The sequence below is a fragment of the Nansenia antarctica genome (assembly GCF_963989245.1).
Source record: "Nansenia antarctica genome assembly, chromosome: 5".
In the NCBI taxonomy this organism is placed as follows: domain Eukaryota; kingdom Metazoa; phylum Chordata; class Actinopteri; order Argentiniformes; family Microstomatidae; genus Nansenia; species Nansenia antarctica.
The window spans coordinates 63069646-63083981 of record NC_137690.1 but is presented as its reverse complement, the minus strand read 5'-3'; the positions used below and the strand labels follow the sequence as shown (position 1 = coordinate 63083981).

Sequence of the window (14336 nt, the reverse complement as noted above, 5' to 3'; positions counted from 1 at the left end):
TTCTTGCTGTAACGTTTGTGCAGCTGTAGCCCTGCCTGGCACAAGCAAGGAGATATACAGTAGTAGTACTCACTCAGAAGACTGTACATTGCATACTCTACCATACAACAAACGTGTTAATGTCTAAAACTTTACACACAATATTCTTTTAGACACAATATTCATATAAACATGTATTTGTAATAACATATAAACATGCCTTTTACATAAGCTCACAAACTTTACAATACTAGGACTAACTTCAGTGGAGGTATGTTGTCTCATTGAAAAGTTCAGAGAGAGAAAGATCACATTTATTACATTTACTTTTTATATATAATTGAACACTGTATGGCCAAAGGTGGAAATAGATCTTCTATGCCAAAGGTGGAAATAGATTTCTTGTATGTGTTCTAATAACCACTCACAGAAGATTAGAATCATCTTATCAATTACGGTGAAACAAAATGGTTGATATGTGTCTTTACAAAGGAAAGTCCTTTTTTCCCACCGTCTCAGCTGGCTATGGAGTTGGATAATATGTCTGTCACCACGACAACACATTATAAGAGGTGGATGTCAACATTCGTGGGAGCAGACTGGGTCATGAGGTCATCGTTGGATAAGCCTATAGTGACACAACCCAAAGGGCAAATACTCTACCATGAATAGACAGAATAATGGAGACATTTGAACATATTAGTAATCATTTTTTTAGAACATATCTATATTTAAATAATCATTGTTCCTTTTCATAGAAAGTAATTTGACTTGTTATAAAGCTAAGCAAAGGATTCAGGCAAGACAATGTCAACATTAAAAGTGTCCTTCAATTAGATTTTAATTAAACCCTTTTCACGATTCAGTTTAATATACCTTTTAATTATTTAAGATTAAATTAAATGTGTAAGTAGGAATAGCAGGCAATTAAGAAACCGTTTCACAAACCTCCAGACCTTCCACTTTCACATCAGCCAAAGACACTTGATTGAGACCATTTTCTTCAATAGTGAGGTGCAAAAGGAAGCACTAAAACAAAAAGATGTGAAACAATCGTAACTCGCCAGTGTAGGGAGCTCAAACATACTTAGACAAACATTCAATCATTTCAACACTTGCAAGGATATTACCCCATCTATGACCCGTCCGAATAAAGGGATTCAGCAAGTGCACCATTTCATCCTTTCCAATATTCACTCGCTGACTGTATGAACTACACTGTAGTTATATTCTTGTAGCTAGCTAGAACCTCACTTAACTGTTCTGTTGTACTGAGAATCCTTTGAGTCCACTGGGGTGTTAGGTTGTCTCTACTGGAATACTGCATTCATGTCATTGACATCTAAAGAAAATTATCAAAGGGTTTGGTAAGCCAACTTCAATGATTTTCACCCCCCCGCCCCCGGCACGTTTCATCAACAGGGGGGCTGGTAGTAGCAGAGTTTGTGATTGTCGTTCAGTGCAAGTGTGGCCCTCTCTAGCGGTTGTGGCACTAAACAATCACATACAGTTTTTATGCCGGCTGCCGGCCCTGACAAGAAGGTCTGTAGCTAGCTTGTGTGGTGGAGAGTTGCCCCCTGATAGCCCCGAATTGGCCCGAGAGGCCTTGGAGGTGGCAGAGAGCTCAACTACACTACGTGTCCCCTTGGCAACTTCCACTGCACAGGAACTTATTGTCCGAAGTACAGCGCTAATTGTTCCACCCTCATCCGGAGCTGATGGATCTATGGGTTTGGCCTGTGTTTGGCCAACTTAGTCTCAGAAGGCCTGCCTCCGAACGTGCTTGCCACGGTTCAGAGTACTAGAGCGTCGTTCACCATAGGCCTTTATGACGTTAAGTGGAGGCTATTTGACATATACATACATATACACATACCTGTCAAAGGTTTTACAGCCTGGATGTGACTATGGCCTTCGTGCTCTGTGCTAGTTTGTAGACTGTGTGTTGTAGAAGTGGGACATCCTTGTATCCGTACCGGTTTCTAGTTTGGACCTGGCAATCGGGGCGTTTTGAAGGGTCCCATAGTGAGGGGTCAAACCAAGTCAACTGAAAGAGAACTAAAGATTACAAATGTATCCCAGTCTCTCTCATCTCCTTCAGAGAACCGAGATTGTAACTTTTGGTTAGGCAGGTTCACACACACAATTAGGGGAGGGTGACTCAAATAGCATGCAAGCACAGCACACAAACAAAACACACAGCAAATCAGATAAAACCAAGTGGTCAAACATGTTACACAATTTAAAAAATCACTCATGGCGTAGAATGAAGACAAATGCATTATAGATTGCTGTGAGTAGGCCTTTATAACATTCCCTTCACTGTTCCAGCAATTCTTTGATACAGTGTCATTAGATTGGAACAAAGAGAAATCAAACCTGACCAAACCATTTTGCCGATATGCAAATCAGGGTCATTTGGATAACAAAGCGTTTCCACACTCTGCACATTTTGTCTATAGATAAATACTTTGACGGTGCTGCAGCTAAGGAGGAAGTTTACTGTTCTGCACAATGGGGAAGGTAATGTGAAGCTTTAGGACATTAGAAGGTTTATCAGGACTGGCACTGTCTGGTCTATTAAGGTAGTCAAATTTAGAAAAGGTTTTACTTATTATTATTGGAACTTAGGAAAGCACTTTTAGTTATTCATAAAAAAGACATTTGATCTTATTTCCAAAAACACAAAAGGTATAACTTATAATATACATTTTTTTTATAAAATAATTTTCTCATAACTCATGAATATATGGCTTTGACACATGTATATGCCTGCCTGTGAAAAGGTCTTAATTATTTAGTAAATCTGTAAATGTAGTAAAATGCATGTTTTTGTATTGCTCACCTCAGCGTCTCCGCTCTCCTCCTTCCTCAGATCACATTTTTCGAGGAGAAAAATTTCCTGGGTCGCAGCTATGAGTGTAGCGGTGACTCTGCCGACCTGCACTCCCATTTCAGCCGCTGTAACTCCATTAGGGTGGACAACGGGGCCTGGGTGATCTACGAGAAACCCAACTACAAGGGCTTCCAGTACATCCTCTGTCCTGGAGAATACCCAGACAGCCAGCAGTGGATGGGCTTCAACGACAGCGTCAAATCCTGTCGCTCCATCAAAAACGTGAGAAACAGCCTAGAAACTGGTATTTGATATTTCACTCTGCCTTCGAGTAAAGGTCTTGGTACCATATTCAGCAGTTGCCTTTAAATCTAACCTCAGACTAATTCTTTATAGAAACCTATAATGCACTTGCAATATGGATTCATGATTTGCTAGTGTGTGTGATTGAATTCATGTAAAATGTGAGTTTATATTTGTATATAGTGTGGCAGAGATGGTGCTTTTAGGCAGGGTAGTAAACTTCAGGGATGGAATGCAACATGGAATCAGGCCTGTATAATCAGAGTAAAGCCAGCAGACAATACCAGCAGACAAAAGCGGGCATTTTTGGCAGCAGTTTACCTTGTGCCCATCACTGTAGGAGGAAATATGCCAAGAAACCTTTAAAGGGGAACTTCATTTATTACTTTGGGAGACCTTTCAAATGAGTATAGAGACAAACAAATCTAAGTGTATTCCAACTGAATAAAACAAGCCTCTAGTCTAATGTAGGAGGGGTAGTGGTGGTCTAGTCTAGTGGATAGTGAGTTGGACTTGGGATCGGAAGGTTGTGAGTTCAAATCCCGCCTGAAGCCACACCACTACTAGTGTGCCCTTGGGTAAGGCACTTAGCCCTCAGTTACTCCAGGGGGAATGTCCCTGTAATTCGTAATTGTAAGTCGCTTTGGATAAAAGCGTCTGCTAAATGGCAAAATTATTAAAATTATTATGTACCCTAAGAATTCACTTCCAGTGGATTTGATGGACAATGAAATACTAGCTCTTCTCAATGTCTGTCTTTCTTTGTTTCTTCTACCTTGAAGGTGTATGGAAACGCCTGGAAGCTGAAACTGTATGAGAGACCAGAATTTGGGGGTCAGATGGTGGAGTGGGCGGAGGACTGCCCTTCAGTCTATGAGTCCTTTAAGTTCCGGGAGGTGTACTCCTGCATGGTGACCCATGGCGCCTGGGCCTTCTATGAGCTTCCCAACTACAGGGGGCGGCAGTACTTCCTGGAGCGGGGCGAGTACCGCCAGCACACCGACTGGGGCGCCACTTCACCTGGCGTGGGATCCTTCCGCAGAATCACTGAGTTCTAAGACCACATGACCTAAAGCCTTGAGTGGGGTCAGAGGGCACACACATCGAAACAGAAGGTGTGAGATCAGCCTGCGTGTATGTGTGCCATGATCAAATAAAGAGTAAACAATGCAAAAGTCTATGGTTTTGTGATTTGTTATGAAATCATGAGAGAACGTTTCAAAGGTCATTATTATCTGATTTGTAGAAATGATCATTAACGCTGTAATATCGTAACCAATACATGATTTAAATACTGCCTAATAAGAAAGGGCTTCATTACATTGTAATGATATTCAGAATCAGAATCAGATTTTTTTTTTTTATTGCCTATTTTATATATAGTATACTTTGCAAGTTTACTGTTGAAGTGTGTTGATATTGGTGTAACATCATAATGAATGGACTAAGGATTACTTTGCACCACAAACAAATTAAATTAGTTGTTATAAAAGGTATCTACAATATGGTATTTATAAAAAAAAAAGTTAATGCTCTGTGTTCTATGCATATTGCAAAATAGTACTGTGTGTGTGTGTGTGTGTGTGTGTGTGTGTGTGTGTGTGTGTGTGTGTGTGTGTGTGTGTGTGTGCGTGTGTGTGTGTGTGTGTGTGTGTTTGCGTTTGCGTTTGTGTGTGTGTATGACTGCAACTTGCACACTCATTGTACACATTGCTGTATTGTATGTCGGTGGATGTAAAGCTCCCCACCATTCTGTACTGAAAACATAATAGGCCTACATGTTAACCTTGATTGTGTGGCAAGAAAAGAATCTTGTATTGTCTTTGTTGTTGTTGTTGTTGTTTTGGTTTTGGTTTTTGTTGTTGTTTTTCAGCTGGTGGAAAAACATTATTCAAATGAAAATCACCTTGTTGAGTAAACACTATCGTGTCTGCCTGTGACCTAATGAAAAATATCTAGACCATTTCGCTCTAACTTGGGATTTACCCTTAAACCAGGTAAATTATAGTACAGTAATTTATCCTGAAGCGTTAACCAGAGGGCTAATCCTTATCGCAAATAATTGTGTTATTTCATGAATTGCCTTATCAGAGTCGTATTGCACAAAAGACGACTGATAAAAATATGTTAATCAAATATTATCATTTGCTAAAACAAAGTAAAAACGATCGCTGTCTGATAGAGTAAAATGCATTTGATACATTTCATTCAATAAACAGAGGCCGCACCTCTCAAGTCTAGCTTGAATTAGTGGCAGGTGTTGACTCAGCATCTGCATTTGTGACATCGAGGAAGCCTGAACCTTAACTTGATGATAACTCAAGCAACTTTGGATAATACTGAATTACCAACTATTAAACATCATCAATGAACTATATTTAGGAGGTTATGATTCTTCTCTACTTCGACTTCATCTACTTCCTTAGCTACAGCCTCTCCGCATAGGGGCACATAACAAAGTTAATTCACAGTAGCCTATGATTAATAGTAGTGGTAGTAGTAGTAGTAGTAGTAGTAGTAGTAGTAGTAGTAGTAGTAGTAGTAGTAGTAGTAGTAGTAGTAGTAGTAGTAGTAGTAGTAGTAGTAGTAGTAGTAGTAGTAGTAGTAGTAATAGTAGTAATAGTAGTAGTAGTAGTATGTGCATAATCATGTATGTATTTCAGCAGTCATCATTGAACTGATCATAAGTAATAGATTGGTTCTGTTGTGGTAGACTAAACACATTCTCTTTTATCTTCCTTGACAATTTAGAAAGGATGGGTCCAGACCCAAAACATTTGTATATCAAACAAATGTCCTGCAGTGCCCTTGTTTTTGTCAGTTGGGTGTACTGTATCCAGTCTGTTTGGGATGCTTTGCACTTTCCATTTGCCTTTGTTTGGGGATCAGGGATTCGGTGCTTTGGAACAATGTGACGAGCCTGGATAAATATTTGAATTGCTGATTGATTTATCACGTTCAAACTGTGTGAACCATGTGCTTGCTTTTATTGTCCTGTCAGTGTATAAAGAGAATATTGGTGGAGCCTGGTTGAATGTTTTATGTACTGTATCTTGTCAGGCCTACCAAAATTAACCATGGAGAAGGTAAGCATCTGTCGTCAAGAGGTCTTGACGTCACCGAAATCATGACTTTCTCATCACATGACGTTTGTGAGATAAATGAAAACAGTATGGTTGAATTTAAGAGTGACTAATGGGCATACGTGATGTGTATATATATATATATATATATTTTAGATCATCTTCTACGAGGACCGAAACTACCAAGGACGATATTATGAATGTAATAGTGACTCTAGCGACCTGCACACGTACTTCAGCCGCTGTAACTCTGTCAAGGTGGAGGGTGGGTTCTGGGTTGTGTACGAAAGAGCCAACTACATGGGATTCCAGTACGTGCTGATCCCAGGAGAGTATCCTGATTATCAACGCTGGATGGGATTCAATGACACGGTCAGCTCCTGTCGCATCATTAGAAATGTGAGTAAAGTGGACTGACATGCTGTGAAAGACTTCATCTGTAACGGAATAAAGAACCACAAGGAATATCATCCTGCTGCATGAATGCTTTAATAAACTAAGAGCTCTGATCTTGTGTGAAGATAGGATAATATCAGATTCACATCATTTAAGGTGAGGACTGCTCTTGGATCACCCTTACACAAGACTCTTGGGTCATTCCCAACCAAATAAATGTCATTTTGAATAACCGGAACATATTCATCTCGAGAGATGCATTATGAAACATGTTTGCTAATCAATTCTGTATCATGTGACTCCAGGTGGGCAACTCCTGGAGAATGAAGATCTGGGAGAAGCCTAACTTAGAGGGTCAGGGCATGGAGGTGGCAGACAACATGCCATCTTTCCAGGAGCGCTGGCATAGCCGCGAGGTCCACTCCTGTAAGGTGTCTGAGGGCGCCTGGATCTTCTATGAGCACCCCAACTACAGGGGGCGCCAGTACCTGATAGAGAGGGGCGAGTACAGGGGCCACACCGAGTGGGGAGGCATGCAGGCCAATGTGGGCTCCGTCCGACGTGTTAAGGAATACTAGACATAAATTGTTATTACCGATAATGCCATGTACATGACTTCTTATTGCACACAGATGCATACTGTATATGTTCTTTCAACAATATTCTGAAATTCCCACCTAGATATAAGTCCCAAGCTCCTGAGAACTATTTCATAGTTCCAAATCAGTTCTACTAGGCTACAGCATAGCCAACAGTGTTTCCATAGCAGAACGTTTTACTCAAGCATTACATTTTAAGGTTAGCCTGCCAATATTAGATCACATCCCAAAGGCGTTAAATGCTGTAGGCTTAAGCTTTTATAGTTAGTGAATGGTCACCAGCATAGATGGAGAATGGATAATGCATTACAGTTGTCCCTCCTTTTCTCTCCTTTGTCCCTCCTTTGACTTTGGCCAACATATCAACAGAGAATGTGTTACGTATTGTCTTCTCTTATTGTCTTCTCTTACCAGAGATATACACTCACCAAACACTTTATTAGGAACACTATACTAATGCTGGGTAGGGCCTCCCTTTGTTCTCAAAACAGCCTAAATTATTTTGCATCACGCAATTCCTGAACATTTTTCATAGGTGCACTTTCAAACTGTGAATCTCCTGTTCTACGACCTCCAAAAGGTGTTCTATTGGATTCAGATCCGGTGACTAGGAAGGCCATTGAAGAACACTGAACTCATTATCATGTTCATGAAACCAGTTTAAGACGATTTTTGCTTTGTGACATGGTGCATTATCATGCTGGAAGTAGCCATCAGAAGATGGGTACATTGTGGCCATGAAGGGATGCACATGGTACTATACTCAACTAGGCTGTGGCATTCGAGCGATGACTGTTTAGTATTAACAGGCCCAAAGTGTGCCAAGAAAACATTCTCCACAACATTAGCTTGGACTGTGTACAGGTGTTCAGCAGCTTGGACTGTGTAGTACAGGTGTTCCTAATAAAGTGTCCGGTGAGTGTATAAATAAATGGGTGTCAATCGTTGTATCAGTAGTTACATACAGTAAGTGTGCATGAAAGAACAACTGATTTTTATTAACATTTGACCAAAAGGATCAACTCTGAATTATTCCTGTACAACCATTGTTTTTTTCAACCTCCTGCACTTGCATGATGCTAAAATACAATTTATGATTTAGCTTTGGACTTACATTTTAATGTTTGCAAGAATTAAAAACAATGTTGTGGGGCTAGCTATTCATAATACATAAACATCCTCTGTTGAAAGATTGTCTGCAATTGATTGATTGATTGAAAACTTTATTAGAAGATTTGCAGAAGTAGGTACATGAAAGTACATATTACATACAAGGTCAACTAACAGGATAAAAACCCAAGAAAGCCACTGGCTTATTTCAATTGGGGTCCTTGATTCTCAATTCATCGTTACATGTAAGACAGACAAAAAAGCTAGTACTTTCTACAAGATAATACAGACAAATAACTATTACTATCTACAAGATAAACACACATCCATCATGGGAAGAACAATACAACAAAACATAAGGTATGTACAGCGGGTAGGACAGGTGGGGACATACACCACAGGTGGGGGCGGGGGACAAGACACAAAGTATGTACAGTGGGTAGTTCGGGTCTTTTAATCTGATTTTTGATTTAGAGGGTCCAGTTACGGATTGCAGCCTCCTGTAAATGTTTTTTGAGAGTGGTTTTGAAGGTGGGCAGTGTTTTGCACTCCTTTAAGATTATAGGAAGGGCGTTCCACATTTTTACTGCATAGTTTGCAAACGAGTTTAACCCCTTGTTTGTGGTGCAACGCGGTTGAACGTGGTTCGTGGAGCTTCCTCTGGTGTTGTATGTGTGGACGTTGTTCACTTTTTGGAAGTATGTTGACAGGTACTTGGGTGTCTTTGTGGTGTAGCGTATCTTGAAGACCAGGCCCAGTGCAAGCTGCTGCACTCTGTCAACTACTCGTAGCCAATCAAGGCTCAAAAAATGAGCAGCGGTTAGATGTGTCCTAGGGTTGAGACCTAGCAGAAGCCTAACCAGTTTATTTTGGGCTGTCTGGAGTCTTGTTTTATGGGCCTTTGTGGTTCTATAGTACCATGATGTTACGGCATAGTCGAAGTGACATTGAATGAGAGCTCCTGATAGGGTCCTCAGTGTGTTTTTACTGACAAGTGAGGATATCCTGTACAAGAATCTAGTTCTATGGTTAACTTTTTTGATTACTTTAGCTGCCATTTTATCTCCGGAAAGATTTGCCTCTAAGATGGAGCCCAGGTATGTAATATCCTCTTTTCTTGTGATATTAATGTTACCCACTTTTATTTTAAAATTTTCAGCCTTTCTGAGTTTAGATGGGGATCCGTATAGGATGGTTTCAGTTTTACCTAGGTGTATTGATAGTTTATTGTCAGCTAGCCAGATGCAGATTCTACTCAGTTCAGTGCTTAGCGCTTTTTCCACCTGCAATATGTCCCTGTCAGAGACCAGCAGAGCCGAGTCATCCGCGAACAGGAATAAATTGCAATCACATGCTGATGACATGTCATTCACATATATTAGGAACAGTAAAGGTCCCAAAATGCTTCCTTGTGGAACGCCGCAGGTCACTGGGAGGGGGGGGGACAGTGTTCCGTTCACACTAACCACCTGTTCCCTCCCCTCTAAGTAGGATTGCATCCAGCTCACCGATGTTCTATCGAACCCTATTGCTTTCAGTTTATCTAACAATATGTGGTGATCTACTGTGTCGAAGGCCTTCTGGAGGTCCAGCATGACCATGCCGCAGTACTTGCCCGAGTCCACCTCATGGTTGATGTGGTCGTTCAAATAGAGAAGGCATGTGTCAGTGGAATGGGATGTTCTGAATCCTGATTGAAATTCATACATCAGCTTTTTTTCGGTAAGGTACCTATCGACCTGTTCATAAACTATTTTTTCCATAAGTTTCGAGATGGAATTAAGAATAGAAACAGGTCGGTAGTTGCCTGGGTCTAATTTGCTTCCTTTTTTATACAGTGGGGTTACCCTTGCTATTTTAAAGTCAAGGGGGACGTGTCCCTGTTTGATGGAGAGGTTTATTATGTGGGTGATGATTGGGGTAATGGAGGCAGCTGAGTCTTTTAGAAATCTGGCTGGAATATTGTCATGGCCCGTGGCCTTTTCTGAGTGTAGAGCGCCTAGCTTTTTAAACACCTCATCGTTTGACACCATGGAGAGTTTAAAATCATCATTGCGTACACCCAGTTTATTGTAGAACTCACGGATGTGCTCTACACCATAACGCCCTGAGTGGGGTGGTAGATTGTTAACTAATTTAGTGGCTATGGTTGTAAAGAAAGTGTTTAAGCACTTAGCCACATCCAGCTTGTCTGTAAGGAGAGAATCACCAGATTTGATGCTGATGTTTGTAGACCTGGTTTTGAGTTTTTGACTGCAACCTAGTTGGCTATTAAGTAGCTTCCAAAGGTCACGTGGTTTGTTTAAGTTTTCTTCGATTTTGTTATCGAGGTATTCTTTCTTAGCAGATTTGGTCATGGTAATTACCTGATTGCATAGTTTGTTGCATTGTTTTTTAATTTTCTCAAAGTGGGTTTTGTGATCTTCGTTTAAGTGTTTCACTAATTTTGATTTGCATTTTTGAACTTCAGAGCATTTTAGGTCTCTGACTTTCATAGCATTTAGAATGTCCGAATTCATCCATGGTTCCGATCGGGTTTTAACCCTGGTGGTTCTCATGGGGGCTATACTGTCAATAATATTTAGGAATTTGGTTTTGAAACCTAGCCAAGGGGCAAGGGGCTTTGTGAACCATCTGATTTAGAAAAACAAAAAGAAACATTGTTAGAGTCAGTTACTAACCATTATGGTCAGATAAATAAATATTTTCTGGAATCAGGCACCATAGGATCAAAAGGTCAGGCTTCTATACAACATAGCATAATGTTGTGTATTTTAAAACAAATGCATCAGCAGCTTCTGTTGTGAAGTTAATAGTTGCCCCATTGAACTGCAATGCATTATAATGTCCTACACAGTATATCAATGCCGATGTCAGGGGGATCATTTCATTGTGTGTGTATAGGCAAGGTATAGTGACAACCCCTGTGTTCCTTCAACATTCCACTGTTTTTTCTGATAAACCCTCTTAAATGAAACAATACCCTCTTTGCAGATATTCTTCTATTCTTCTTCTTCTGTAACAATCCTGTAACGCATCCTTTCTCATTGGTGGGAGGAGCCCAAAACACACATAGGCCTAAAACACATCTATCGTGTATTGCTCGCTAAAGGGTAACTGGGTGACTTTTGCTCTGCATTCATTTGCCTCCCAAGTCCATTTGGGTTCAAGGTAGGTCAGACACCATTTACACAACCATCTTCCAGCGAAATTAGATGAATGCAGATTATCTATTTTATTTATAAAAGAAAGCCAATGCATAACATGATTGATACTCGTCATTGGAAAACAGGTGGCCCAGTTAATATTGCAAATAACCATGGAAATGGTTATTTGAGACTGTTCACTGTGAGACTATGAGACTGTCCACTGTCCACCCCTCTGTGCTCCAGACCTCTGGCATGCACAGAATCTCATTGTACAATGCCCAGACATAGGTGTTCAGTTGATGGCATTCAGTGAAGACATGCCTAAACCTTCCTGACCGCTGGAGTTACCATGTGGTCCACTCCTGAAACATGCAGGACTTGGGTCTTTTATGAGCACCCCAACTACAGGGGGGCACCAGTACCTGCTAGAGAGGGGGAATACTGGCACACTACACCGAGTGGGGAGGCATGCAGGCCAATGTTGGCTCCATCTGATGCGTCCAGAACTTTCGTCAGTGTCACCGTGTCATATCTACAATACAAACATGGATATGCTCAAAAGCCAATCTGGTGGCCCCTTCACCTTTCTTACCTCCTCTATCTTGTCAAGCACTTTGAGATGTATTTATGTAAAGTGCATTACAAATAAAATGTATTATTATTATTATTATTATTATTATTATTATTATTATTATTATGTTTCGGTTAGTCCTTTGGTAGAACTGTTGCACATATACACCTGCAGATTATTGTAAACTCTGAATGAGATTGAGAAAACAGTCAACAAGAAATATACAGTGTATTTTGTTTTGGGGAGCTGTGTCAGTCATGTTTACCCCAAATGCATGCTAATTGAATACTAACCAAGCAATTCAATAGCACCTCCAGTGAAAATAGCATGATTAGGTGAAATTATTCAGAACACACAGAATATCAAATGTACAGTGCCGGTCAAAAGTTTGGACACACCTTCCCATTGAATTGAGTGGGACAGTGTGTCCAAACTTGTGACTGGTACTGTATTCTTTTCAATTTGTATTACCATAGTTATGTGAGGACAACCATACATGAATGTAACCTCATTTAACCTCATAACCTCAAATTAACTCTGCAGTGGTTCGGAGTTCACAGAGAACATTCAGGAATAAATACAACATATTGTATTTGTTTGTGGTCATGAAGCCACCCGATGATTCGCAACATAATCCAAAGATTGTTTGTTGGTGGTGGTGGTGGTGGTGGGGGGGAGGGGGGGGGGGGAGGTGGCTGGATCGGGGTGAGAGGTGGGTGCAGCCAGGTGGTGGTCAATGGGCATGGCTAAAGCCCCTGAACAAAAGGGGTGTAAACCCCACTGATGATTCAGGGGGATTTGCCAATAAGGATCCACGGTATGCCAGTGGGTATTGTGCTGAGGTGGCAGCCTGTGCCAGGGATAGCTGATGAAATAACACAGTGCTTTATCACAGAGGAGCTACAGAACAATACGGCCCAACACAGGCCAACGCACTGCCCACTCTGCCACTGCCCAGCCTGCCCTGGGACGTGGCTGAGCACATAGGCTACACTACACAGCATGATGTGTAGGTAGGTAGTGTTCTATGAATCAGTGCAAGGTGTCGATGCTGGCACTGCACTAGAATCCACCCACTCCTCTCCTTAGCCCATATCTTCCAGCATGTATTCACACCCAAAAGTAAACGGCAAGTCATAGTTTGGGTACCTGAATAACTAATGATGCCTATGAAACAGACCCTCACATAAAACCTTCTTGGAAAATGTGACGCAGACCATGATACAGACAGATAGAGAGATAAAGAGACGTTGTTATATAATCAAAATATCAATCAATGTCGTTGCATGAGGTTATAAACGTATGCCCCTTGCGATGACTCACACTTGCTCACTATCAGTGGGCCTATCCTTCAGCAGAGGGCATCACTCCCAGGTATCGCAGATGCACTTGAACCTGCCATAGCAATGTTTAGGCAGTTGGCTTATCCTTGTTTATACAAATGAAGCTTGAAAAGTTTAATTACATTTTCTTGTCAAGCACAATGGAAGCACTAGAATAGTCTCAAAAGTGCAAAAGCTGCATGCAAGGCAAGCATAATCAAGCACACATACAAATCATTTCAAATATGTATTTTCTGCCCAGGCCTAGTACACACTTATCCTATTCTGGAGTGTCAAAGTATTCACCAGTAAGGTAGTATACTACTAGTCCACTTTCTACTGTACTCATAACCACAATGCAATTCCACCTAACTATGGTGAAATGGCACATTTACTGTAGCCTCTATATGTTTTGCATAAAGTGTTGGTACATTGATGGATTTTATAATCGAGCGTTCATGATTTTTTAATTTATTTTTATTTTTAAGAAAAGCCTATCCCCCAACGGTGTGTGTCTTGTATCTACATTATAGACCAGGCATATTGATCATATCCTTGAAATCCAATGTGTATACTGTAGAAGACAATAGAAGAAAAAAAGTTTGTCCTGTAATTACGAACAACAGTCAGCAGAGGGAAGTGTCACTTGCAGTCAAACATAATGGAGGTTGTCGGGCAGTTGCTATGAGATTATGAAAGGCTGGAGCCCCTCCATGAGTCAGTTATCTGTCCTCAATACCTTCTCTGCGTCCCTAGCCTATGTTCTCTAAGTAAAGTTGCAATAGGAGAACAATGGTCCTATTTCAATCGATTACAGATAGCAGGTTTCCAAAAAAAATAGATTTATCTTGTGGGTGCAGCTATATTGAATCTATTAACTGGATTTAAAACATGCTTCATTCGACACAAGGGGAGTTATATTTTCTGAGGTATCCTGGAAACCCACCATTTGAAATGGATTGAATCAGAACCCCTGTGTTACTGGCAC

The 14336-nt window shown here is 40.8% G+C and overlaps 2 protein-coding genes across 2 annotated transcripts; both read left to right on the top strand.

Moving 5' to 3' along the window:
- Window positions 1–2493: 2493 nt before the first annotated feature.
- Window positions 2494–4176, top strand: LOC308158225 (gamma-crystallin M2-like; the record flags this gene model as incomplete). Its single annotated transcript, XM_080531820.1, has 3 exons — window positions 2494–2502; window positions 2855–3097; window positions 3901–4176. The coding sequence occupies 3 exons, from the start codon at window positions 2494–2496 to the stop codon at window positions 4174–4176; spliced, it is 528 nt and encodes a 175-aa protein (XP_080387946.1).
- A 2019-nt stretch (window positions 4177–6195) lies between these two features.
- On the top strand, window positions 6196–7175 carry LOC308158224 (gamma-crystallin S-1-like; the record flags this gene model as incomplete). The annotated part of the gene is made up of 3 exons (XM_080531819.1): window positions 6196–6204; window positions 6358–6600; window positions 6903–7175. 3 exons carry the CDS (start codon window positions 6196–6198, stop codon window positions 7173–7175), a joined length of 525 nt encoding a protein of 174 aa, XP_080387945.1.
- Between the last annotated feature and the right edge of the window lie 7161 nt (window positions 7176–14336).